General features: G+C 34.6%; 2 protein-coding genes across 4 annotated transcripts; both read left to right on the plus strand.

Annotated features, from left to right (window-relative positions):
• Positions 1 to 1,676: 1,676 nt before the first annotated feature.
• Positions 1,677 to 15,233, plus strand: LOC123890750 (peroxisome biogenesis protein 1-like). Of its 3 annotated transcripts, XM_045940432.1 has the most exons (17): positions 1,677 to 1,975; positions 2,908 to 3,421; positions 3,504 to 3,603; positions 3,716 to 4,204; positions 4,747 to 5,475; positions 6,242 to 6,333; positions 7,758 to 7,831; positions 7,943 to 8,162; positions 8,652 to 8,745; positions 9,136 to 9,290; positions 9,947 to 10,174; positions 10,501 to 10,701; positions 10,989 to 11,114; positions 11,208 to 11,269; positions 12,241 to 12,358; positions 13,663 to 13,947; positions 14,801 to 15,233. In XM_045940432.1, exons 2-17 carry the CDS (start codon positions 3,047 to 3,049, stop codon positions 14,837 to 14,839), a joined length of 3,387 nt encoding a protein of 1,128 aa, XP_045796388.1. In that variant the 5' UTR covers positions 1,677 to 1,975; positions 2,908 to 3,046; the 3' UTR covers positions 14,840 to 15,233. The 3 variants fall into 3 exon arrangements, with proteins under 3 accessions (XP_045796388.1, XP_045796389.1, XP_045796390.1); XM_045940433.1 differs by lacking the exon at positions 1,677 to 1,975 and having other exon boundaries at positions 3,369 to 3,421; positions 3,504 to 3,599; XM_045940434.1 differs by lacking the exons at positions 1,677 to 1,975; positions 2,908 to 3,421; positions 3,504 to 3,603 and having other exon boundaries at positions 3,716 to 3,795; positions 3,905 to 4,204.
• A 1,410-nt stretch (positions 15,234 to 16,643) lies between these two features.
• LOC123890751 lies at positions 16,644 to 24,103 on the plus strand. Its single transcript, XM_045940435.1, has 4 exons — positions 16,644 to 18,069; positions 21,466 to 22,037; positions 22,140 to 22,359; positions 22,591 to 24,103. The coding sequence occupies exons 1-4, from the start codon at positions 16,810 to 16,812 to the stop codon at positions 23,938 to 23,940; spliced, it is 3,402 nt and encodes a 1,133-aa protein (XP_045796391.1). The 5' UTR covers positions 16,644 to 16,809; the 3' UTR covers positions 23,941 to 24,103.
• Positions 24,104 to 26,092: the final 1,989 nt, after the last annotated feature.

The raw sequence follows: 26,092 nt of genomic DNA on the forward strand, positions 1-26,092 counted from the left end.
TCAAAATGTAAAACCAAACATATTATAAGTAGAAATTGATCATTTTGTCGGTGGGTTCAATCCTAGTATATCTATATGAATGAATCACAATCTGGTCTTAAATTAAGATGTTTTATATTTTCTTTTCACCGTAAAATTAAAATGTTTTATTTGTTTTGTTATTAATGTGAGAAAATTAAAACCAGTCACCCACCAATGTCTTAAAATAAGTGAATTGTACACTGCCACCCTGCAAAAAATCAATGCAGGCAATGAAAATATCTCTACAACTCAAGAAGAGTACAACAACTACAACTGTGAATGACCTAATGGAACACAGCAAGTGGCAGCATTTCCATATAGAGAACTTTCTTCCTGTCACCATTTGGCTTTAATTAAGTGTGAAGGGTGGGCAATGAAATGTAGAAGGAATGGTACACCTAAACAACTACAAAAAAAGAAAGAAAAAAGTGTACTTGAGCTTGGTTATTATCCTCCTAGTGGGAAAATAAAGCTACATCCATTATTGAGAAAAAGTGCAGATGTGGGTTAGATGAATTTGAGTTTTAGTTTAATTAATCCACCGCCACACTAGTTGTTGTTGACACCAAAATGGTCCTGGTGGAATGCGTGTGCATTACAAAAAAGTATTAAGTTTTTTGAAGGAGAAAAAGTAGTATTAAGTTAGCGTGTGTTTGGTTCAACGGTAATTAGAATTATTTTGCAAAGAAAGAAAATGGATCAAAATAGATATCTGGAAGCAAAGTGAGAAAAATAATTCACAAGAAGAACAGGAAAAAAATATATCTCACAAAATTAAACAAGAAGAAAACTAACCGATAATGAAAAGCAAGAAAATGCGGTGGAAAAATTTCTAGGTGGAAACCAAATGTGCTTTGATAATATCTTAGAATTGAGAGTTTAGATTCGCCTTATCCTTATAAAATCGATTTATGAAATGATAATTGTCTCTACTTATGTCACAATCATCATACTCAATGAATGTTATGAAATTTATAAAACTTTTCATAACCTTCAAAGCAAATACAATTATTTTAGACGAAAATATATGAATGACAAAGGGCTTCCGAAAATAGGGAGTCTCAAAATAATTTTTATGGTGGTAGAAGTATTAATAAATGGGTATAAATTATAAAACTTTTATTTAATTTTCTAATTGTTAATTATTTTAAAATTTTATTTACCAGTTAAACTTTAATAGTGTCTATTTGGTTCAATTTCAACATTGTGAGATTGATAAAAAAAAGTAACAAAATTCACGTTCTAATTTTTTTCTCTATATATGTTTTCTAAATTGCCCCATAAGACTATAAAGTTTAAATTTAGATATGAGAAGTATAAGAAAAAGAAAAAACTTATTAATTAATTAGAAATGTTAAAAGAATGATTTTTTTTTTTAAGCAGCTAAGTAGTCGATAATGCTATTATGTTAAAGTTGTTGATGTTAATATTAGAATAAGTCTCTATACCATTAAAATAAAAGACTCTTTTTTTTTTTTAATTTTTTTTTTTATGAAAGGTTCATATGTTTAATATCCGGGGCCTCCAAATAGTCGGAGAAAGTAAACATTTTGAATTTTACTCTTCTGGCCTCCATATTGCTCTTAGGCCCCTAATTCTGACCAAATTACCCCTAAGCGTGTTTATGATTATAGGATCCAAAATTAATTAATTTTGGAATATACATTTGGTAGTAGCATAATATAAGAAATGTTAACGTTTTCAATGAATTTTTTGGGATGGTATCTTTGAAAGTTGAAACCATCCTGAGGGCCCGGGAGCAAATATGGGGTGCTAAATAGCAATTTTGAAACATTTTTTCCAACCATCATAGTAACCCAAGTAGAAGAAAAACTCAAGTGTTTCCCGCAGTCGCGCGCAACACAACACAACGCCACATCGCAACACTTTCTCTCTCGCCGCATCGCTCTTATCCTCCGCCGCTGCTGCCTCCCTCGGATTCGGTGGTTTTGCTGTAAGTGTTCTTCATTCCATTTCTTTTTAATTTATTTTTTTAATGTAAATTCGATTGATTTAGTTTTCATTAGTTTAATTATTAGGTGTAGTTTTATTATGTCCATAATTAGGAGCATGTTTGAACTGCCTTATCTAAGCTTATCGTTTATCTCCACTCACATACATAAGTTTGTTTGAGGGAATTTATGAAAACATTTTATTTTTTCAGCTTATTTTCACAAGTTCTTCAAAATAGCTCGTGAAAACAACTTATAAGATATACTAAAACAATTCAACTTTATTTTATCTTTTGTTATACAAATTTCTTATGTAAGCTTTATACTTAAGTGCTTATATGAGACCAAGAGGCCGCTTGGATTGACTTATATTTGAGCTTATGCAAAACAACTTATTTATAACTTGTTAAGGTATTTTATAAAATAATAGCTTATGAAGATACAATTTTTACTATCAAGAACTTAGGAATTAACATAAAAGCTTATTTATTTGCAAAAACTATTTTTCATAAGCTCAAAAATAAACTAAGCCAAACAGGTCCCAAATACATTAATAATTGAATAGATGGTAGAAATTTACTTAGATACTTCACAAATGCTTTTGTTATAGAAATTTCTTATGTAAGCTTTACACACAAATGCTTATTCATGAAACCAAATACATTAATAATTGAATGAACTTAACAAGTAGAAATTTGCTTATATATGAATCCGGAGGGAGTAATTTGGAATCTACTTTTAGAAGTTGTCCGTGTGGAAAACGTTTTTCGAATTTTTATTGCAAGCGGAAAATAGAATCTGAAACCTTTTTTAGAGGCAAAAATTGAAATTTGGATGTCTGGGAGAAACATGGGGTAAAGAGAAAAGTTCTGAATATTGTTGTTGTATATTATTATATTATATCTTAATTATTTTGTTTGATGCTTTGTTGCAGCGGTGGATTGAATTTAAATAGAAAAAAATAGTAAGCAAAACAAATATGGAATTGGAAACTTTTGGAGGGAAGGGTTGTATGTAGCAAATAGCAATCGCCACTTCCACACAGTCGTGTGTGTGTTTAGGTTCAATCTCAGATGGAGTTCTTGGTTGAAGCTGTGGGAAGCATAAACGACTGTTTCGTATCCCTTCCCTTACCTCTAATTCAAACCCTTCAATCCACAGCTTCATCTCCTCTTCCTCCAATTCTCGTCCTCCAGCTTGGTTCTCCATCCCACCCTCCTCACTGCTGGTTTGTTGCTTGGTCTGGTGCCAGTTCTTCCTCTTCAGCCATACAAGTTTCTCAACAATTTGCCGAATGTGTTTCCTTGCCGATTCATTCTCCAGTTCAAGTTAAAGTTGCTTCTAATGTTCCTCATGCTTCTTCCGTCTATATAGAGCCACATACGGTAGATGATTGGGAAATTTTGGAACTTAATTCCCAACAAGCTGAGGATCAAATTCTCAATCAGGTTTGATATTTTGTTTTGAATTCTATTTTCAGGAAAAAAATAGATCAATTATGGATTGTGAAATGGTGATGTTTTGTTGCAGGTTAGGATTGTTCATGAAGGGATGAGGTTTCCTTTATGGTTGAATGGTCACACTGTCATCACATTTCATGTTGGTTCTGTTTTTCCCAAGAATGCGGTGGGTAAGAATTATTATGCCTATTGCCTTTTGCTTACTTAGTAGACTTGACTGGATAAACAACTTAATCAACCGCTTATAGTGCGAGACCTGTCTAACATGTGAAACTTCATCAGTACAACTCATGCCAGGAACTGAAGTTGAGGTTGCTTCAAAGACGCGCAAAAGAATTTCGGATTCAGCGGGAGATTCACATGTAGGTTCCAATAGTAAAGATCATACTGCAAAAATGCTGCTCCGTTTACAAGAGCCAAATGATTTATGTCGTACCAGTACTCATGTCAAAGGTGTTGAGCTTCATGTAGGGCTCACTTCGGTTGCTGTTGTTCATCCAGAAACAGCCAAGCGCTTCTCATTTAACACGCTTCAGTTGGTTTCCATAGTGCCAAGAGTATCAAAAGAGAATGTTAATAATTCCAGAACCAAATCCAATATTATGAAAGCCAAAGGTGGTTCAGCTGTTAATGAAGTTGAGAATGGAAATACTGACAAGAAGGAACATCGACAAGCAGTTGTTCATCTGTTGATTTCAGAATCTGTGGCTAAAGGACATGTAATGCTAGCTAAGTCTCTTCGCCTTTATTTGAGAGCTAGCCTGCATTCATGTACGTTAACTTGTCTTAATATCCATCTTATTTAAACCACAATATATTAGAAGCAATTGCAAGCATGCTCAGAAAATTAAATGTGCAAGATATTGAGCTCAACAAATTGTTATTAAATGTATTTGAAGTTGGTTTTTGTTTTATCTGTTTTTTTAGTTAGGAAACTAGCAGTTCTTAATTCTTGTATTTCAGCACTGCATCATATAAGCTATTTGCACTTGTACTTTAACTTGTATTTTGAAGTTTTCATGGCATTGGGTGAAAAGCGTAAGGCTTTATGGAAGTTTTCTCTTGTTTCTGGTGGATTTTTATGTTAAAAGTTATGCTATATTTTCTTTAAGTGTCAAATTAAGAAAAAACCTTGCTTTGCTGCTATAGCCTCTCAGTTATGATTTATGATCTTTATATCAATTGGTGGGCAGTATATCAAACTTTGATGTTTTCTTTTGCTTTTTAAATTATATTTCAGATGACTAATCTGACTATCCTTTCAATTTCAATATCTGATTTTCAAAGAGAATATTGTTTTTGTTATTGTGCAGGGGTTTATTTGAAGGCATGCGATATTATTTTGGAAAAAACTATCCCTTCCATTTCTCTTTGTCCTTGTCGATTCAAACTGGTAAGGCAGGAGAATTCCGTTGAGAACAATGGTCTAGATGATTTTCACAGCCATAAGAATCACATTGATGAAACATTGCATGGGAAAGCCACTTCAGGTGTCTTTTTGGATACCAGAAATTGGTTAATGCACAGTGAAGTTGTTGCGGCTCTTTTTGATAATCCCAGTTACAGAGAAGAGGAAGAGGTTGCAAACCAATCCCAGAATCAAAAGGGATTACAAAGTCTTGTACGACTATGGTATATTGCACAACTTGAGGCAATTACTTCCATTATGGGGATGGAACTTAATTCATTGGTTATTGGTAGTAAAACATTGCTTCATTTTGGATTAAGCTGTTACCAGATTGGGAGTGATGAGAAGTTTCAGCCGACTTCTTCAGAACACGGTGGCAAGGAAGCTGAAATGTTATTTTTATTGACCTTTGGTGAAGAAGATCTGCATCATGGAAAACTTAATGCATATGAAGTTTCACTTGGCGGAAGACTCAATAACATCAACGTTGAGGATCTGAAGTTTTTTGAAAGAATGAAATTGGGTGATCCCATTTCTATTCATTCTTTTGACGAGAGAACCTCTGCAGACCACATTCGTTCAAATGTACCTTTCCATGGCTGGATGGAGAAAACTGCTTCTGATGTTATCAATAGTATGTTTTTTCCGGTGAAGTATTAGTATCCATTGTTTTTCAATTGGTTTGTTCTCGTGATATTTTTGTTTTCAAAATAAAATTTAATGATATTCTCTCCATTGTATATATTAATAGTCTCTTTAGCAAATGAAAAGATTTCATATTAAGTGTCATTTAATTTTTCAAGACATAATTTTTTTTCTTTTGTACTTGAGATAAAGATTGTTCTGTTTACAATTTTTCCCTAGATACTTCACACTTCCCATGAGCTAGAGTGTGTGTATAAACAGTGAACTTGTGGTAAATAAAGCACCACATTTGTTTCTATTTATACGAGGATTGTACAATGATATATGGTGTATTGTGAGTTCAACACTTCCTGGTTTCCATATTTCTTTACTTTTTAATGATTGTTTTATAGTAGGTCCTTGATAATGATGCGGTTCTTCCTTTGTCGTGTGAATAAAAATAATGTCTTCTCCTCACCTTATGAGGTTGAGAAATGAATATTATTATATATAGGAAAAAAGCTGATCCATGCTATCCGTTTTGTCTGGTTAACTTCCTTGTTACTTAAAATTCCCATTTTTTGTTTGAGCGGTTTTGGGCTGTTAGTATTCATGATTAATTCACAGATTTATTATAATTTTCATCCTTGATGCTGCTACACATCAATTTGAATTCAACTCATTCAAATATTTTATGCCACAACAGTTGCAGCTCTTGTGCACTGGGATGCCCTCTAATGATTTTTAATTTAACTTGCCTTTTTTGCTGACTGTAGGGATGCTGGTATTGTTATCTTCAACATGTGGTTTGTGGTTTGGCTCATGCAACCTGCCACTTCCTGGACATGTTGTAATATATGGACCTCCGGTGAGTACCACTTAAGCTTTACTATGATATTAACTTCAATGTATAATGAACATGGTTATTAGCAGACTAGAGGTTCAAATTGCCAGATGGTCAAATATTTATACTTTGAAGTCTTTCCAATCATTTGTTTACTGAATTACTCTTTGATGCTCATTATACAATATTTTTTACTGTAATTTTTGTGTTGCTTGTTACTTCATATTTCATTTTATTTCCAAAACTATATGAAAGATTTTTCAAACAAGTGGCTTGCTGACAAATATTGGGTGCCAAGTTGGGGAGGTGGGTGAAGGTTATGCAAACATTATTTGACAATACTAACATATAGCAATTTGTTATAACTGGATAAAGAAATGCTAAGCTGACCCTGAAACCGGTTGGAAAATAAGAGGTTCTTGTAAAGCTAAAAAACAAGTAAAAGGAAATACACATGAAAGAAGCATATCAGTTATGATCTTTTATCATGTGTAACCTGTTATTGTTGGAGTTTTTTTTGGTAAAAATACTACTTCCGTCTCTATATGTAAGTCTCTTGTAAAACTTTCTTGTCCCGTTTTATAAGTCCCTAATTTTTTTACTACATTAACCAGTTTTTCACAAAAATATTCATAATTAAATCAAGAGAATCCTGCAACGGGTCATGCTAACAAGTTCCCCCAGGGCACTAGTTAAGGAAACAAAAGAGGTAAAGTTTGCATTGAAAATGACATTTTTTATATTTTAAAAGGATTGACTACACAAATTTCAAGATAACTTTACTATATTGGGTTTCCTTAACTAGTGCCCCGGGGGCACTAGTTAGCATTTTCCTTCTGCAATAGCACACCTGAAAAAATAAATGGAGAGAATTGAAAAACCAACCATTTATCTCTCTTAACAATTGAAGGAAAATTTTGGAAAGAGAATGTACATCGTTGAAAAACTTAATGTAAAAACTATATTTTTTTTTATAACAATTGTGCATTGTTCTAAAGGAGTAAAGGGTGTTACATATAGGGACAGAGGTAGTATTTTTTAATGACCACTTAATTGGTAACAATGCTGATATAGTGCCGAGTGAGTAACTATTATAATCCTTGATTAAAAGTTAAACTGGAAAATGTGTTTCAAGAACGTTTCTTTTTCTAATTTTACCTTTGACAACTTTTGAGGAAAGCAATCCCAACCCAAGCTCCCAATTTGGTAAACAAATTTATTTTGGCGTCGCTTCACAATTCTTGTCACATCAGAGCACAAAATTGGCTGATGTGCTAGTCTTTGGGCTTGGGATTTAGCTCTTCATACTAAGATTCAACAATGCTTAGTGAATTCGTCAGGGCTTGGGATGTACCTTCAGGTTTCTGTTTTGCACAAAAACAAAATAGATTTCTGACCTCATATTAGTGAATTGGTCAGTAATTTGACATTTGAATAAATTTTTCCAGGGCTCTGGGAAAACTATACTAGCAACTGATGTGGCAAAATCCCTTGAAAATCATGAAGACATCTTAGCGCACATGTATTGATATAATTCTAACTGATCACACAATTCTTATTTGTTTCCTAATATTCCATGTATACAATTATTCTTGTTCAGATTTTGAAGATTTCATCGTTCAATACTATGCAGAATTTTTGTTTCCTGCTCAAAACTTGCTCTGGAGAAGGTCCCAGTTATTCGTCAAGAACTTGCAAACCATATAACTGAAGCTATAAACCATGCACCTTCTGTTGTCATCTTTGACAATCTTGATAGTATAATTTCTACCCCTGATTCCGAAGGTTCTCAGCCATCGATGTCTGTTGCTGGACTCACAGATTTTCTAGTTGACATCATGGATGAATATGGGGTAAGGAGTATAAATTTGGTGCTATGTGCTGCTGATTCTCTTAAAAGTTATGCATGCTATTGCTCCCTATAACAAATGCATGTCAAAATATTGATGGGAATTTTGGCTTTGTGAAGTGTTGGGCTTGTGGTTGATATCCAGGCTTTAAAGTCATTAGTAGGCTATTTTCAGTTTGCTTTGTGTTTTTTATGAAAGAATTTATCAATCAGAAGAGGAAGATTGTTATACAAGTCTCTGGGGTTAACAATAGTTTAGTTGATATGGAATGTAAATTAGAAATCTGACAGAAAAGGAGGAGAAAAAAGTGATAAATATAGATCTTGATAAGAAAGAGTTATAGGAATAATAATGCTCTGTCTACTCGCTAACTAAAATTGGATTTCATACTAAGAATTTTTCAAAGGGTTAATACTGGATCTTCATTTTGATGCTCAATCGTTAATTATATTTTTCTCTCCCATTATGAATTTATTGCTGAAAATTGTACAGGAGAAGAGGCGAAAGTCATGTGGATTTGGTCCAATAGCTTTCATAGCTACCATACAGTCCCTAGAGAGTATACCACAATCTTTGAGCTCTTCAGGTTTGCTACTTCTGCATGTAAATTCGTTGCAATGTTTTAATAAAATTTAGATAGAATATTTATTATTTACTGTTGTTAGAGATATAGCAAGGCTTCAGCTTAGTCTAGTTTGTTAGAGAAGATATGTTAAGACAGTTAGGACAGCTGGCAGCTTGTGACAGCTATCAATAGCTCATAGGTCTTACCTGCAATAGCAGGTAAGTGGCAACCACCTATAAATGGTTGCTTGTAACTGATTGTAACTAACATTTTCAGATGCAATGAAATCAGTTTCAGAAATTCTATTATTCTCTCCAGTTTCTTAATAACTATTGTTATTATTTTTTTCTTTTCACATGCATTTAATTTCACATGTTTTAGCAACTAATTTTATGATTCTATTGTTATCAGGGCGGTTTGACTTTCACATTAAGCTGCCTGCTCCTGCAGCTTCCGAGCGCAAAGCTATGTTGAAGCATGTAATACAAAGGCGACACTTGCAATGCAATGATGACATCCTGCTTGATGTGGCTGTAAAATGTGATGGTTATGATGGCTATGATCTGGTATTCCACTTCTTTTAGATGTTTTGGCAGTTGTGATTCATTGGGGCTTAGGCTTTACTGATCCAAAACTTACTATTTTCAGCTTGGTTAATATGTATTACCATGTAGTTCATTTTGTTATGAGCATTATGCGAAGAGAATAGAGAAGAAAAGCAGGACACTTTATATGATAGAAATTTCAACTGCAGATTATTTTGCATTATATCTTAAATGAGTTATAGTTGTTTTCATACACATAGAGATAAGAAAAGGAAGACAGTTTATGAGTTATAGTTCTTGGCATATATCTATTTTAAACTGGAGCTGTTTTCTTTTCTTTCCTTACATACCGTCCTTGTTCTTTTGGTGGTGGTGGAAAAGGGCCGGAGAGTATGGTGTATTTGTTCCTGATTCATGAAACATTCAGCATAATATTTTTGCCGAATGTGGTTAACAAGTGTTCTAGATTAGAGATAAGGAATGTAAAATTACTTGATTATAACTTGTAAAACATCCAATGATGGTAATATTCTACCCCCAATATAATTACGACTTCAGTGGCTTCATTTGCATTTCATTAACATTTCTTTGGTAGATGTTTAGTTAGTCATTTGAATATTATATTATTAACAACTGAACTTTCCATAACTATGTCCTGGCTGCCTGTATACTTTCAGGAAATTTTAGTTGATAGAACTGTCCATGCTGCTGTTCGCCGTTTTCTGCCATCTAAACCCATTTATGAGCATGAGGGTCCTGCTTTACTCCAGGAGGATTTCTCTCAGGCAATGCATGATTTTCTCCCAGTTGCAATGCGTGACATCACAAAATCTGTTTCTGACGATGGCCGTTCTGGATGGGATGATGTCGGTGGTCTTGCTGATATTCGAAATGCTATTAAAGAGGTCTGAATTCTCTAAATATTTCATTGCATTGTTTTCAGAATTTATTTTATGTTCCCCAATTTCTTCTTTTGGATTTGAAGTTATAATATTATATTTGTAAGACTAAGAACTCCTATAAATGCTTAAGCTTGGTGGAAGCCAAGAGTGATTTTATATCTAATAAGACTCTTTGCCATGACGTGTGCATATCAAGTGTGGTACATGCTAAGAATCAATTCACACATGTTCTTACTTGAACAGTAGTTTAGTTTTTGTTGCTTTTTTGTTTGCATGTTTACTCTATGCTCGTATATTTTGCTTTATTTATGTTATTAAATTATTTACAGATGATCGAGTTGCCATCAAAGTTTCCAAAAACTTTTGCGCAAGCACCATTAAGGTTGCGGTCAAATATCCTCTTATATGGTCCTCCCGGTTGTGGCAAAACTCACATAGTCGGTGCTGCTGCCACTGCTTCTTCGCTTCGATTCATATCAGTGAAAGGGCCAGAACTGTTAAACAAATACATTGGTGCTTCTGAACAAGCTGTAAGAGACCAATAATATTTTTTTTAGGCTATTGTTTTTCAGATTTATGTATATATTTCTTAATCCATATGCTTTCTCTACAAAATATATTCTGGAAGCTTATTTTGTCTTATTTGACTCAAAAGTAGATACTTTTACTGTCATCCTGTGAACTGAATCGTCTTGAATGTATATTTGATTACCCCAGCTTTGTCTTTTGGTTTGATATCAGTAGTTAGTTTTTTTTTTCTTCATCTTGATGTTAGTGATTTTGCTTTGAATGTCTGAGTCTTGAATGCGGATTTCAGGTTAGGGATATATTTTCTAAAGCAGCTGCTGCAGCCCCGTGCCTACTTTTTTTTGATGAATTTGATTCTATTGCTCCTAAGAGAGGGCACGACAATACTGGAGTAACCGACCGTGTTGTCAATCAAGTCAGTATATATTTGTCACCTTTTTTTTTTGTCACCTTTTGATTTTACACTTTGTTGAATTCAATCTGACCTCAATATATTCAATTTTCACAGTTCTTGACCGAGTTAGACGGTGTTGAGATTTTAGCTGGTGTATTTGTGTTTGCTGCAACCAGGTTAGTTTCCAAGCAAGCATTAATTTGTCAAAAATAAAAGAATAAAATTGGAATGAATTGTCATAAATGAAAGATTAAAAGCCGAAAGGATTAAACAGCGAAAAGAAGGTTGATGTTCAACCTGGATTTGCTTCTACCTTACACTTAATTTGGAATTGCTAGAGTTGGAAATTTCTGATTCAAGATTTAATTATGACTCTGAAACTAGCCTACAATGCAGTTTTGGTGTTTTGTTATGTGCTTGATTGAATAAGAAAATGGTCAGCCCAAAATTAATCCGTATACTTAATAAAGTACGACCAAGTAAACTCATGTTTAGAATGCTATTTAACTTTTATCCATTTGGTATTTACATATAAGACCATTTTATTTATGATGCTAAACAATTCAAAAGGTTAGAAGTTCAAATTCTCAATTCTACACTTGTGTGGTTACTCTGAAACCTAGAAGTTTTTCAGTGGGTTTGTCTTTCCTATCTAAAAGATTTCAACCATATTCTAATTACGGTGCCGGTTTTATTATTTAAAGACCTGGAGGGTGATGACCTTTTGTTTTATATGGAATAGAGAAGGTGAAACTAAAAAAAATAAGAGTTATCTTATCTCAACCTATATTCTGTTATTTATGTGTCTCGGCTTCTCTTTTTATTGTCTCTGATTCAACCAACATTTTATAGAAATCCATCAAAAACATCGATTTGGAGCTAGGGTTTACTTTTAAGAGACATGAAAAATTCAGGTCTAGATTAATTTCACACATCAAATCCTAGACTCACAGTTATCAATATCATTGTTCTAAGCTATATCAGCTCATTAATTGCAAAATATTTAAAAAATGTCACGTCTGTGACAAGTTTACGATTGACTAGATGCTTGTTTGTTCTTTCTATTTTTTGAGATACAGAAAGAAAACAGATGGGAAATAAATATTAATTTTTGCCAATTTTGATGTTTGCTTCTCATGTCAAGCAGTAGACCAGATTTACTGGATGCGGCACTGTTGAGACCGGGTAGGTTAGATCGTCTTCTATTTTGTGACTTTCCATCTTGGCATGAGAGATTGGAAATTCTTACGGTACTTTCTAGAAAGGTATGTTTTTTGATAAAACTGTTTTATATATTCATATATATTGTAATGGAATCATGGCAGCAAACATTGCTAAATGTTAGAAATTAGAGACATATTACTGTGAAACCGTGTCTCTCAACTGTACAACAGAGGCTCTTTATAGTTTATATGGGCTTAAAAGCAATTAATAAAAATCATCACAATTGTTTCAAAAAAAAAAATCATTACAAAATATTCTATCCTTATTTACACAATACGACATGACACGATATGCCTATTCTATGCAGTAAATACATGGATCCTAATCTTATTTTCAATAGACTTGTTATCAAGACAATATATTTATTGTCACTAACTCACTATACTAATTTGTAATATCCCTGAAGTTTGGGTGGAGTCTATTAGAATCTTTAAAATTGAAATGGAAGCAATATAGATCGAATCAAAAGAATAGAAGTGTATTGTTGAGAACTCAACAGAAAATGGAGGATAGAATTCTCCACCTCAAGAGTTTCCCTACACAAAGTATTACTCCTTTTGCTCATGATCTATGAAATGCAAGAAACTCTTGGAATTGATGGAGAAACGTGTTGAGGGGAGGATTTTGCAAGAGACCCAAAGAAGGGTTGATGATATTTGGGGGATTAGTATATAGAGGGAATGGGGAGATAGCAATAGGGACCCTAGGAGAATTGAGGGGCTATGAAGCAGAGGGTGGGATTCTTGGTGGTAGGATGGCGATGGGCAACAAAAGATTAAAGCTAAATGCGAATGAGTGTTAGAAAACATGAGCATTGTGTAAAAATGAGTAAAATTGAAATAATTATAAAGTAGTGAAGACTCTTAAGAAAACGGATAGAGTAGCTAAAGAAAGTGCGTCTGGCAGTTTATACTAGCCCTTAGGCACTAAAGAAGGAGAAAGCGATATCGACAATCTACTAAAAGTAGGGAAAGAAAAACGAAAGACTTGAAACAGGTGAGATGCAACTTGCAAGAAAGAGGCTGAAGGAAAAGTGTTGGTTAGAGAAACAGAGGCTCAATATACTATCACTAGCTCACCATTCTTACTGTAGCACCAAAAAAAGAAAGAAACCATCATTCTTAATCGATCAAAAAGCTTTTGTTTTGATTGTGAAAGCAACTTTTCCAAATGAATGATAAGGACATTGTAAGTGTTCAGGTTTAGTTATATATTCGTCGTTGGATGTCTCTATTGTTGGTAACACTGAATTCCACCAAGATATGTGTCTTTTATTAGTCAGTGCTTACCTTTTTACATGGATCCACTAGTTATGTTGACATCTATATCTATCAAATCGATGCAGTTACCAATGGCCAGTGATATTGATTTGGCTACAGTAGCTAATATGACTGAGGGATTCAGTGGAGCTGATCTCCAGGCTCTCCTCTCAGATGCACAGCTTGCAGCAGTTCATGATATTCTGGACAACATTGATACGTTTGGGTCAGAGAAAACACCAGTTATTACTGATGCTCTTCTAAAGCTCACTGCATCCAAGACCAGGCCATCTATTTCAGAGGAAGAGAAAAGACGACTCTACAGTATTTATCACCAGTTCCTGGATTCAAAGAGATCTGTTGCTGCCCAGGTTTTTCCCTATCCCTATGTCCTCTCTTCCTCTGGTCTTTATATTTTCTGTTAAGTCTTTATGTTGAAGTTGGGGGAAAAATGCTTGAATCAGTTTCAACTTACTTTCATATCTTAAAAGCTGAATAAGATGATGCTACACCATTGAGTTGATCTGAGTTTCAAATTTTAAAACATATTAAGTTTCTGCCAGAGTGAGTTCAAACCTTGTTTAGGGATGTGAGTCCGAGCTTGTTGCTTGGTGGATACTGGGTAATTGACCATGAGATTTGTGCTACGACAATTAAAACACATCAGCTCGTATAATAAGACAACTCTAGCAAACCTTCAGTTTATATTTTGAAGAGTTAACATAATAATTGTTGCTTTCTCACTAGTCAGTCACTTAAAATATTTCTTCATGCAAGTTCAAAATATGTCTAAACTTGTTAAAACCCTGATACATTTAAAAATCACTAAAATCTATCTCAAATTATCTTCAGTGACTGAAAATGGTGATGTAACTTCAACCATAAAAGATGATAGACTTTTGTGTGATGTTAACCTCAAGTTTCTATTATGGAGTCATTTTCTTTTTATTTCTCAAGCCTACATGAGTGAGCCATGTACCAAGAAAAGACTCCTATGTATCACAACGGGTTAAGATGACTAAGCATATATTTATCCTAGATTTTCTTTAAGTAAATACGTACCATACGGGGTAATTGCATTATTTTCTTGATTTAATTGGGTAGATAATAATTATGTAATGAGATATTTCATGTTTTTCTTTGTCCATCGCACTTGATAGAAAATAAAATAAAATCTGTCCACTGTGTTTTAGCTATGCCTTTTTTTTTTTGTAATGGCTGCAGTCAAGGGATGTAAAAGGCAAGAAGGCAACTCTAGCCTGACAATCAAGTAATACAGTGAATTTGTTGATAAGGTGGTAGCTGCTCTTTGGTATTCTTTTTCTCCTGAAGATGCCGTTTTTGTTCATTTCTACCTTACTATAGTAAATTTGTACAGTAGTCAGACTGATGCTCAATCCATTACTTGTAATAATGTGAATACTCAAGCAATCTGGGAATAAAATATAGAAAAGAATGAGTCTAGCTTATTTTTTCCACACCTTAAAGTTTGTTTCCAGTCATGAAATTACAAGCCTTATTAGGCGGTGATGGCTGGAGTAAACCCTTGTGGAGAAAATTATGATTGAAGAAGTTTTGTATATTGATGAGAAAATCATTTATTGGTAATTCATTACAGAATGTGCATAGTGTACTGGTCCTGTCCTTGCACACAGTAGTTAATATGCTTTGATTATTCGTTGGCTGTTTTGTTATTTGGTAAATTGGTTTATGCAGCAGCTTATGATTAGAAACATTTGATGGAGAGCTCTTGCTGAAGACTCCTGCAGAAAGCTTCAGCTGTGCCTCTAATTTCGGTTCCTCTTTCCACGGACATGATAAAAGCTGCAAGATTACAAATGCACGATTTCTTCGAAACACTAAATCTATTGCATACTTGATACTGTAATAACTAGTTCTTTTAATGCTGCATTTCCATATAGATGAGCTTTCTTCCTGTCACATTTTGGCTTTAATCAAGTGTGATGCAAGAGGGCGAAGGAGGCAAATTACATAAGACAAAGACAATCAAGAACCCATTTCAACAAAATACAAAGATGGGACAATGTTGTGGAGATAGAGAGGGTGAAATCTGGGAAGAGAGAAAATTCCTCTATTCCTCATCAACTTTGCCTTTCTCTTGTGTCGTTGTGACTCAAGTTGTGCCTCATGCACTTAAGGCTCCTCTTGCTCTAGCTCATGCTCAAACTATCACTAAACATAAACATCAATTCAAGTTCTAAAATATGAACTCATGAAGAACAAATTTTAAGTTATAGAAACTGTAGCAGTACCATCAATTCAAAAAAGAATCACACACATCCAAATAACAAAAATTTGAAAAAAAATACGGATTAACCTCTCTTTACTAGTTACTAGTTGAAAAGTTCTACAAAGTGGTGGATTTGACAACTATTTGATGATAAATGACACAATGTTGAGGGTTTCAGATTAAGGGGTTCTTAGAGAGTTTTAAGGTCTTATAGTATCTGGAAAAATGAGTGACAAAATGCGGGGTTCATATATATATATATATATATATATATATATATATATATATATATATATATATATATATATATATATATATATGAAGCAGGTATATTCTAATATCAACTAGTCATAAATAACATTATAATGAATACGAGTTTTACAAAATCCACCATTGGATTGAAAGTTTATATCATATAGATCATTTATAGAAAAAATGAAAATAATTTGATATGTTATCGAGACCCATCAAGATTAACGGTTTATTAAATACCGTAAATCTTGATGGGCCTCAATAACATATCAAATGATTTTCGATTTTTCTAATTTTTTTATCTATGATCTATAATATTATATAAACTTTAAATCTAACGGTAAATTTTGTAAAATTTGTATTCGGTACATCATTTGTCCACAGTGGACCACTTGTAAAGGTGATCCACAATAGCATTATCCATGTAAAGCAATCAAGTTCTAAAACTCAAACTGTATTTTTGAGGATTCGAGTTCAAGAACTCGATCAGAGTAAAAATAATATTTCCCGGGGGCGGGGGGGGGGGGGGGTTAAAAAGAAAATTACTGAAGTTATATCTTATATACTATGAAGGCCCACCAAGCCCATATTCATCAAAAACCAAAACGACACTGAAATTCACCGTTTGAGTTAATCTCACCATCTTCAGTTTTTCCTGCATTTCTTTGTACAACACTTGAGAGAGTGTTAAGCTCTTTCTGTCTGAGTCAAACCTCACAGAGACGCAAAAATGCTTCAACCTCAACGTTCACTTCGTCCTTACATTTCAATTTCATCTTCTTCTTCCCCAAACCCTAACCCTAACCCTAGAGATACCATTTCTCGATTCCAATCAAATCCCACCACCATCACCAACAATGATCAATTCAATCCACCTTCATCATCATCTTCTTCATCATTCTCATCTTCATCTTCTAGATCTCTCAAAAACCCTACAAATTTCACTCACAATTATCTCATCGCAATTTCCCTTATCCCTTCCGCTTTATTCCTCCTTGACCTCGGTGGCTCCACCGTCTCCGCCACACTCATCGTTGGTCTCATGATCTCATACATTCTCGATTCTCTCAATTTCAAACCCGCTTCATTCTTCTCCGTTTGGTTTTCCTTAATCTTCGCTCAATTTTCCTTCTTCCTCACCGCTTCACCTTCTCTTTACTCCACTTTCAACAATTCCATAACCCTAACTATCCTCGCTTCGTTCCTTTGTGCTCACACTACTTTCCTTATCGGAATTTGGTCTTCTCTTCAATTCAAATTCCTTCTCCTCGAAAACCCGAGCATTGTCGCTGCACTCGAAAGGCTGCTTTTCGCTTGTCTTCCGATCACTGCCTCGTCGATTTTTACATGGGCTGCTGTTTCTGCTGTTGGGATTAATAACTCTGCTTATTATCTAATGGCGTTTAGTTGTTTTTTCTATTGGCTTTACTCTATTCCGAGGCTTTCGTCTTTTAAGATTAATCATCATGCTAGGTTTCATGGTGGTCAAGCTCCTAAAGATAGTTTTGTTCTTGGTCCTCTTGAGAGTTGTATTCATACACTCTATTTACTTTTTGTACCTCTTTGTTTTCATTTAGCTTCACATTATTCACTTGTTTTATCTTCGTATGCCAATTTCTGTGATCTTGTTTTGCTTTTCTTTATACCCTTTTTGTTTCAGCTTTATGCTTCTACTAGAGGTGCTCTTTGGTGGGTTTCTGATAATGCTGCTCATATTCAAAGTATTAGGGTTGTTAATGGTTTTGTTGCTTTGGTTTTTGTTGTCATTGCATTGGAGATTCGGGTTGTTTTTCATTCGTTTGGGAGGTATATTCAGGTTCCTCCGCCTCTTAATTATGTTCTTGTTACTATTACTATGCTTGGTGGAGCTGCTGCCGGTGGTGCTTATTCTATGGGTATGGTTTCTGATGCCCTTAGCTCGGTTGCTTTCACTACTTCTGCCATTGTGGTCAGTGCTGCTGGAGCTGTTGTTGTGGGATACCCTGTACTGGTGAGTGGTTATTGAGTTTTTTAGTGTTTGCTTGCTTGAATTGAATTTGAGTTCTTTGTGGTAGAGTTATTTGATTCTGTAGATGATTGTACATTGGAATTGTGACGGGGCTTTTGTTTTTAGGATAGAAAGAGATTCATTATGAAAGGAAAAAAGTTATGAAATGGTCATCAATCATTTAAAAGATTAAAAAATGTGTTGAAGAAAGGAGCAATACGGTTAGTTTGCTAGTCCTTCCTAAGAAGTGCCTGTAAGACCGAGAGCCTTGAGTAGAAGCTGATAATGATAACATGCTAGGTAGTCAGGCAGATCTTGGAATGAAAGTCATAGCTGTGATGTAGGTTTAGTTAAAGACTGAGGCACTGAGCTTTGTGGTGCATGGTAGTCAAACTATAGATAATAATTGAGTTGCATGACTGTCATGTTTGTTTGTGACATGCAATCTGCTTTGTTAACAGTTGTGATTCTTATGAGTCATGTCTGAGCACACTATAAAACTACCACGAGTGAACATATCCAGTATGTGGTGAACACAATAATAGATATCTGTTGGCGTTCCAACATTCGTTAAACCCATCTTGCCTAGAAATTATTCACTTCAAACGATGGTGTCTTGTATTTGTTCAGCAGAAAATTAACTTGCATTAAATGATTAAACTACTCTTTTGGTCCTTGATAGTGTAGGGCATTATCACTTTAGTGTAGTTCTTGAAAGGTTTTTGTTTAATAAATAAAATCTCTTCTGTCAAACAATTGGGGTTCTATGGTTAGTTCATTACTTAATGTTCATGTTAAGTGCCTGATTGGATTGTTATGTGTTGTAATATGTGGCATCTTTCTCTGTTTGGGACTAAAAGTACCAAAATACCTTGAACCACTGTGCCCCAGGCGCAGAGGGCAGAATTGCCCTGGTGCTCTGTTTCCTGCCAAACTCAGTTGTGTGCAATTTTTCATGTACAATCCTAACCTTAACTTAGATGCATTTTAGTGACAAATTAGGCCATCAATTAGTGGTACAACAAGGGCAAGGGAAGTCACCAAGATTCATAAACAACATGCATCAAATCTATACAATTTGAGAGAATTAATCTAAAGGGGTAATCTCATCAAAGTTTTTTTATAAAAAGTACCAAAATATCTTGAACCACATGAAACCTTTAACCTTCTTCACCAGTCATTTTAAGTACTCACTTTTCATACACCTATCTTCAAATTTGTTGGGCAGCATTAAATGTCACCTAACACGGACATAATGGCACTTTTAGGGCTTTGGTCTAGAGCAATCAGTTTAGCATCACTCCAGAATTTTATTGGTAAAGGGTGCAAAATTTCGTTTCTGTTGGGTGCTTCAGAATTTATAGGAAGCTAAGCCCTTTAGCTTTATGGTCTTCAACTTTACTTTTTATGGTGAATGAATAAGGATAAAATTATAGACAGTTAAAGTAAATGGAAAGACGACGAATGACGAAAAAGCTTAAAATATGGAATCTGAAAGAAGGGGTCCAGAATTGTAGGGTGCTCTTGAAAATCAATGTAAAGGAAGAAACAAGAGAGGAAGAGAAATGGATAGTCTTGTACTTGTGGTACATGTTTTCAAAGTGTAAGAGGAAGAGAGAAGAAAATGTACCTTGCCCATATGAGAGAAACATCTTTTGATTTGGAAAAGTTGAGGGTGACAGTATTGATGAATATGGTGTTATTACAGAGATTGAAAAAGAGTAATGTGATCGAGGGTATTTTGGTTATTTAGCAGAGAAAGATGCCAAATAATACACATGAAAGTATGCCTGGGAGCTTAATTTGTCATATGAGCAGATCTGTTAATGTTAAGTAACTGGACTTAATTTAGTGACTAAATTCACCGAAGGAGTACACTTTTAAGTTTTTTTTTTATTTAAAACTTTTCTTCTTTCAAGGACTAAAGTAACGTCCCATGCTTTCAGGGGCCAAAGTAACGTCCCATACTTTCAAGGACTAAAGTAACGTCCTTTTTGAAACCTGATGCTTTGGTGGTGTGAGTGTGACCTTGTTTCTGCGACCTTAGTTGTGCTGTGGTCTGGGCTACAACTTCAATGTTGCATCATTTGTGCATGTGAAGCATAGACTGAGCTGTTTCTTGTGAGGTTTATGTCTTTCCATGTTTGTGCATAATTCTCTTGGCCTTTGTGAGTCCCGTGGACTGATTTATGATATGTGAAATGAAACCTGATTGATGTTATTTATCATTTTTGCTGTTTTTTTGGAGTTGATCCTTCATGTTGGGTGTCAGAAAAATGTAATGTATTGTTCCTGTTGCTTCTATGCTCCTAGTGGTTATTGTGTACATGCTAGGCCAATGTTTTTCTTTGACGAGCACTAGCCTAGTAGGTACACAATAACTACTAGGAGCAATAAAAGTACCGGGAACAATAGATGGCATTTTCCTAACATCCAACATGAATGATCAACACTAGAAAAATAGGTAGAAGCATTGTTATCAAAATCGCGAATAGAATCGTGAAATTCCACGATTTTGCTCATCCTAAACGATATGAATCCTGAGCATTTATCAAAGGAAAATCCCATTAAAATCGCACAGAACCGCCAAACACCCAGTAAAATTGTGCGATTCTGTATGGATTATACCGATTCTGGTATTTTTTGTTGTTGTGATTTTTGAATGGGTAAAAGATGACCTGGTTTGAGGTTTTCGATCCTGATTATTAAAATAAACTACAAAACTTTGAGCATACTGGTTGTTAAGGAAGAATCCTGCTAGGCATGTATATGCTCCCAAAAATGTTTAAAGTCCAAGCAAGAGCATTCTGGTTGTCACATTTCACTTATTGAAAAGGGGGTAAGTACTGAGATCTAGTAGAGAAAACAAATGAGAAGCTTCTTGGTCATTATATAAGGTTTCAGGAGAAAATGGAATTCCCACGAAATAAATCTATTAAAAGAGGAGTCATTCGGGTTAGAATTGTGATAAAGTAAAGGTGGGGGTAGACCTCTCGAAATGACAAAGTGCTGCTATAACTGTTTTACTCTTTGTCTGATCTGCAATTAACTATGCTGGTCATCACATTAAGAAAGGGAACTGGAAAATGCCCTATTTGGTGTAGTGAAATCTATTTAGCTTTCATGAAAATAACTGGTTGGCTGACTTTCTGTTTTTCCTAAAATATTCAATTCTTTGTTTGCGGGCTCTTCTTTGGTACATAATGATAACATCTCTCATTTTGATGGTTAAATATTTAATTCCATTTAGTGATGTAAACACTCTCTCTCTCTCTCTCTCTCTCTCTCTCTCTCTCTCTCTCACACACACACACACACACACACAGACACATCCTCTTTCTCTCTCTCTCTCTCTCTCTCTCTCTCTTATTGAATTATTATCTACCTTTTGATTTGCAGTTCCTGCCTCTGCCTGCAGCTGCTGGCTTTTATTTGGCTCGATTTTTTGAAAAGAAAAGTCTAGCTTCATACTTTGCTTTTGTTGTCCTTGGGAGCTTGATGGTTACATGGTTTGTGCTGCACAATTTCTGGGATTTAAATATTTGGTTGGCAGGCATGTCCCTTAAATCTTTTTGTAAGCTAATTGTTGCAAATGCTGTCCTGGCTATGGCTATTCCTGGTTTAACTCTTTTGCCTTCAAAGATAAACTTTTTATCTGAGATCAGTTTGATAAGCCATGCATTGCTCTTATGCTACATCGAAAGCCGATTTTTCAGTTACTCCAGCATTTACTATTATGGATTTGAGGACGAGGTGATGTATCCTAGTTACATGGTTGTGATGACAACTTTATTGGGTTTGGCTTTGGTGAGAAGGCTATCTGTGGATCATCGAATTGGAGGAAAAGCAGTTTGGATTTTGACTTGCCTATTTTCTTCAAAGCTTAGCATGCTGTTTATTGCATCTAAGTCTGTTGTATGGGTTTCAGCTATACTCTTGTTGGCTGTTTCCCCTCCATTACTTCTTTACAGGTAATTGTTGTGAAAATGTCTCATTTTGTCAGTTTGGAGGGATTCTGACCTGTATTATACTTTATTGTTAGCCTCATTATACTTCATTGTTGTATTTTTTAGGGATAAATCAAAAACAGCCTCTAAGATGAAACCATGGCAAGGTTATGCACATGCCTGTGTAGTAGCCTTATCTGTATGGTTTTGCCGTGAAACAATTTTTGAAGCCCTCCAGTGGTGGAACGGAAGGTCTCCTTCAGATGGTTTAATTTTGGGCTTCTGTATACTGTTGATCGGAATGGCTTGTATTCCAATTGTTGCCATTCATTTCTCTCATGTTTTGGTATGTATAATTATCCGATATATTGTTTTGTGTTGTTTGGTTTTGGACTTAAAAGGTTTTTCTCCTTTTTAAAATTTGTGGACTTTGAACCATTCATTATCGTATGCAAACTTTTGTGTTCTCACATGCTAAATAATTAGATAATTATGGTTGGCAGAGTTATCCATCACGCCTTCCCAATTCATGCAAGATATTGAAAGACTGATCTTAAGCTTTTTGTTTACTCTGCAGTCTGTCAAGAGATGTCTGGTGCTGATAGCGGCAACTGGTCTACTTTTAATTTTGATGCAGCCACCTCTTCCTTTGTCACTGAGTTACCAGTCGGACCTTATCAAAACTGCCCGTCATACTGCTGATGATATCTCAATTTATGGCTTTATAGCTGGGAAGCCTACCTGGCCGTCTTGGTTACTTATTATTGCTATTTTGCTAACTCTAGCATCCATTACATCTATAATACCCATTAAATACATTGTTGAACTAAGGACAGTTTACTCCATTGCTATGGGTGTTGCCCTTGGTATCTACATTTCTGCTGAATACTTTGTCTGGGCAGTGGTTCTGGATGTTCTCATTGTTGTTACTATGGTTTGTGCCTCTGTTTTCGTTGTCTTCACTCATATGCCCTCTGCTTCAAGCACAAAGCTTTTACCCTGGGTATTTGCTTTACTTGTAGCTCTCTTTCCAGTTACATATCTTTTGGAGGGTCAACTGAGAATTAAAAATATTCTTGAAGATAGTGAGATAGGAAATTTGGGTGAGGAGGAGAAGAAGCTTACAACATTGCTAGCTATCGAGGGTGCGAGGACCTCTCTTCTTGGTTTGTATGCAGCAATCTTCATGCTTATAGCCTTGGAAATAAAATATAAACTTACTTCAATTATGCGGGAAAAAGTCCTTGAGTCAAGTGGAAATAGACATAGTCATTCTGGTCAAAGTGTATCTGCAAGTTCTCTGCCAAGAGCGAGATTTATGCAGCACCGTCGGTCTTCTACCGTTCCCTCCTTTACAATTAAAAGAATGGCTGCTGATGGAGCCTGGATGCCTTCTGTTGGCAATGTTGCCACAATATTGTGCTTTGCTATATGCTTGGTCTTGAATGTTTACCTTACCGGTGGCTCAAACCGCTCTATATTTTTCTTGGCTCCTATCCTTCTGTTACTTAACCAGGATTCAGATTTTATTGCTGGTTTTGGAGACAAACACAGATACTTTCCTGTGACTGTTGTTATCTCAGTCTACTTTGCTATAACTGCCTTGTATAGCATATGGGAAGATGTTTGGCAAGGTAATGGTGGATGGGGTCTTCAAATAGGTGGGCCAGACTGGATTTTTATGGTGAAGAATTTAGCACTCCTTGTTCTTACTTTCCCCAGTCATATAATTTTCAACAGGTATGTATGGAGCCATACGAAACAGAGTGATTCACCACCATGGATAACATTGCCCCTTAATCTGCTTCCTATTGTATGTACAGATGTTCTCAAGATTAAGATCTTGGGTATCTTAGGAGTTATATATTCACTGGCCCAGTATTTAATTACTAGGCAACAATATATATCTGGTCTTAAGTACATCTAAAACCACCCATGTACTCTTTTGTACTATATGTTGTCAAATTTAGATATATTGATGCTTCTGCTGCTGCTTGTCTTATTGAAATTTGTATGAGGAATATGGCCATATGCATTTTTGTTATTGCTAGCTAAGTAGTCAAAGTCAGTTTTAAGTATTTTTCGATTAATTTATGCTTTGGTTATTTTTGGCTTAGTGTAGTTTGATGCACCTTGTGACATGTCCAATAACTAACAAATTACAACATCCGGTGTTCTTGATTTTGAATTTGATGTGTTCATAAATAAACCGTATGAACACCTACGATGTTTGATGGATAAAAAGTTATTTTGGTAATTTAGACAATTTGAACAGAGGACGAAAAGTTGTGTTGTGGTTTAGCAAGGGACAAAAATTTCAGTTTTGTTTCGTCCTTGGCCCCGAGTTTGTTTTGTCTAGAGAGAGTTTTAAAATCGTACATAATACAATTGAAGTTGTCATGTTCGATTTCATATTTTTTAGTAAATCAAACACACCGACTCATTTTTTAAAGACACGAGTTTGAATTTTATTGTCGATGAGGGCTAAATGCAGCTCCCTTCTATCTATATTTCCAATTTTGTTCTCTTCATTTTTTAATTTATGATTTTGGTCCCTAGTTGCTTTTTAAAATGTCTCATTCTTTCCATCAATGTGTATTGGGTGTGATAATTGGGATACTTATGTGGCAACTAAATTTAGGGCATAAAAAAAGTTATTAAATAGGAATCCACCTCAATGTAAAAAACAAAGAGAATCAACCCAGCCAGACAATGCCTTGCATAAACATATTTATTTCTCTCTCAAACATCTCAAATTTTAAAATATGAATTGTAAGAGTTGAGCATGTCATTATCTTCTACCCTATCAAATTCTATGGTTGAAGATCAAATCAAAAACTAAATGCGCAGATAGCCAAGTGTAAATAGTTAGTGGTGAGGGAATCCAAGTGCACCCTTTATTCTGAGGTGTAAATAGCCTCCAGACTTTTTCATGGCCAAGTCATTTAAACATTTTATATTAATAAAAACGAAAATAAAATTATAAAAATTACATCTTTCATATTGTAGGGGGATTAAGAACCTAACTATTGACTTGATGACCTAGAAAATTCAATTCAATTCAAACTGAACAAAATCTATAACAAACCATTATATTTCTTTTTGTAGAAATTATTATTATTGTTTCCTTTATCTTACGGTATATCAATAGTGTTATTTTTTTTTTTTAAAAAAAATTGCATTTATGTATATTTTTTTTTAATTATTACTACATGGATTTATTTTAATAGTATAACAAATTTATAGTATTCAAAAAAGTTAATAGTTTTTTTGGGTTTTATAAAATACAGTAAGTTTTTTAATTTTTTAAAACGTCAATCCGGTTCTGAAACTATCTTTATCTAATATGTATTATCTGTCTTTTTCTATAACATATTAGACTTTATTTTTGGGTTACCATAATATTGATATAAAATTTTCATCGTTGTCGAAAAACATGTGGGCACATAAGGTGGGTTCTTCCCCCCTAACCAAATTTTTTTCATACGCATGAGTCAGGAATCGAACCCCTGACCACATGCTTAAAAAGACAAGACTATTATCACTTGAACCAATTTAACGTATTACATATTAGACTTGTTCTTTCTGTCTTTTTCTTTCTTTTTCACCTCTCTCATCAAATTCTAAAATGAAGTATAAGAGGTGAGACAATCATTATCTCATTTATATACTATCAAATTCTATGGTTGAAGATCAAATCAAAAACTAAATTTATAGATAGCCAAGTGTAAATAGTGAGTGGTAAGGGAATCCAAGTGCACCCTTTATTCAAAGGAGTAAACAGGACTATATTTTATATTCTATGTATACTGACCATAAAAAAATTTTGATCTTCTTGTAGTGCCTACGAAATTGAGTAAAAGATTGAGAGGGAGTATATCTTTTTGTGGCCAATTATGATCAAACATCTTTTTGCTGACTCACGTATCTTTTTTGTGGTCAAAGATCAAACATCAATCTATATTTGTTTGTGCTTCAATCCATTTGGCATACAAAGGAAAATGCAAATACATAGTCATGTGGTGAGCCTAGCAATCTTAATATACTTAACCATTTTAGCAACTTTCATGCAAATGCAT

Source organism: Trifolium pratense, linkage group LG6 (genome assembly GCF_020283565.1).
Source record: "Trifolium pratense cultivar HEN17-A07 linkage group LG6, ARS_RC_1.1, whole genome shotgun sequence".
In the NCBI taxonomy this organism is placed as follows: domain Eukaryota; kingdom Viridiplantae; phylum Streptophyta; class Magnoliopsida; order Fabales; family Fabaceae; genus Trifolium; species Trifolium pratense.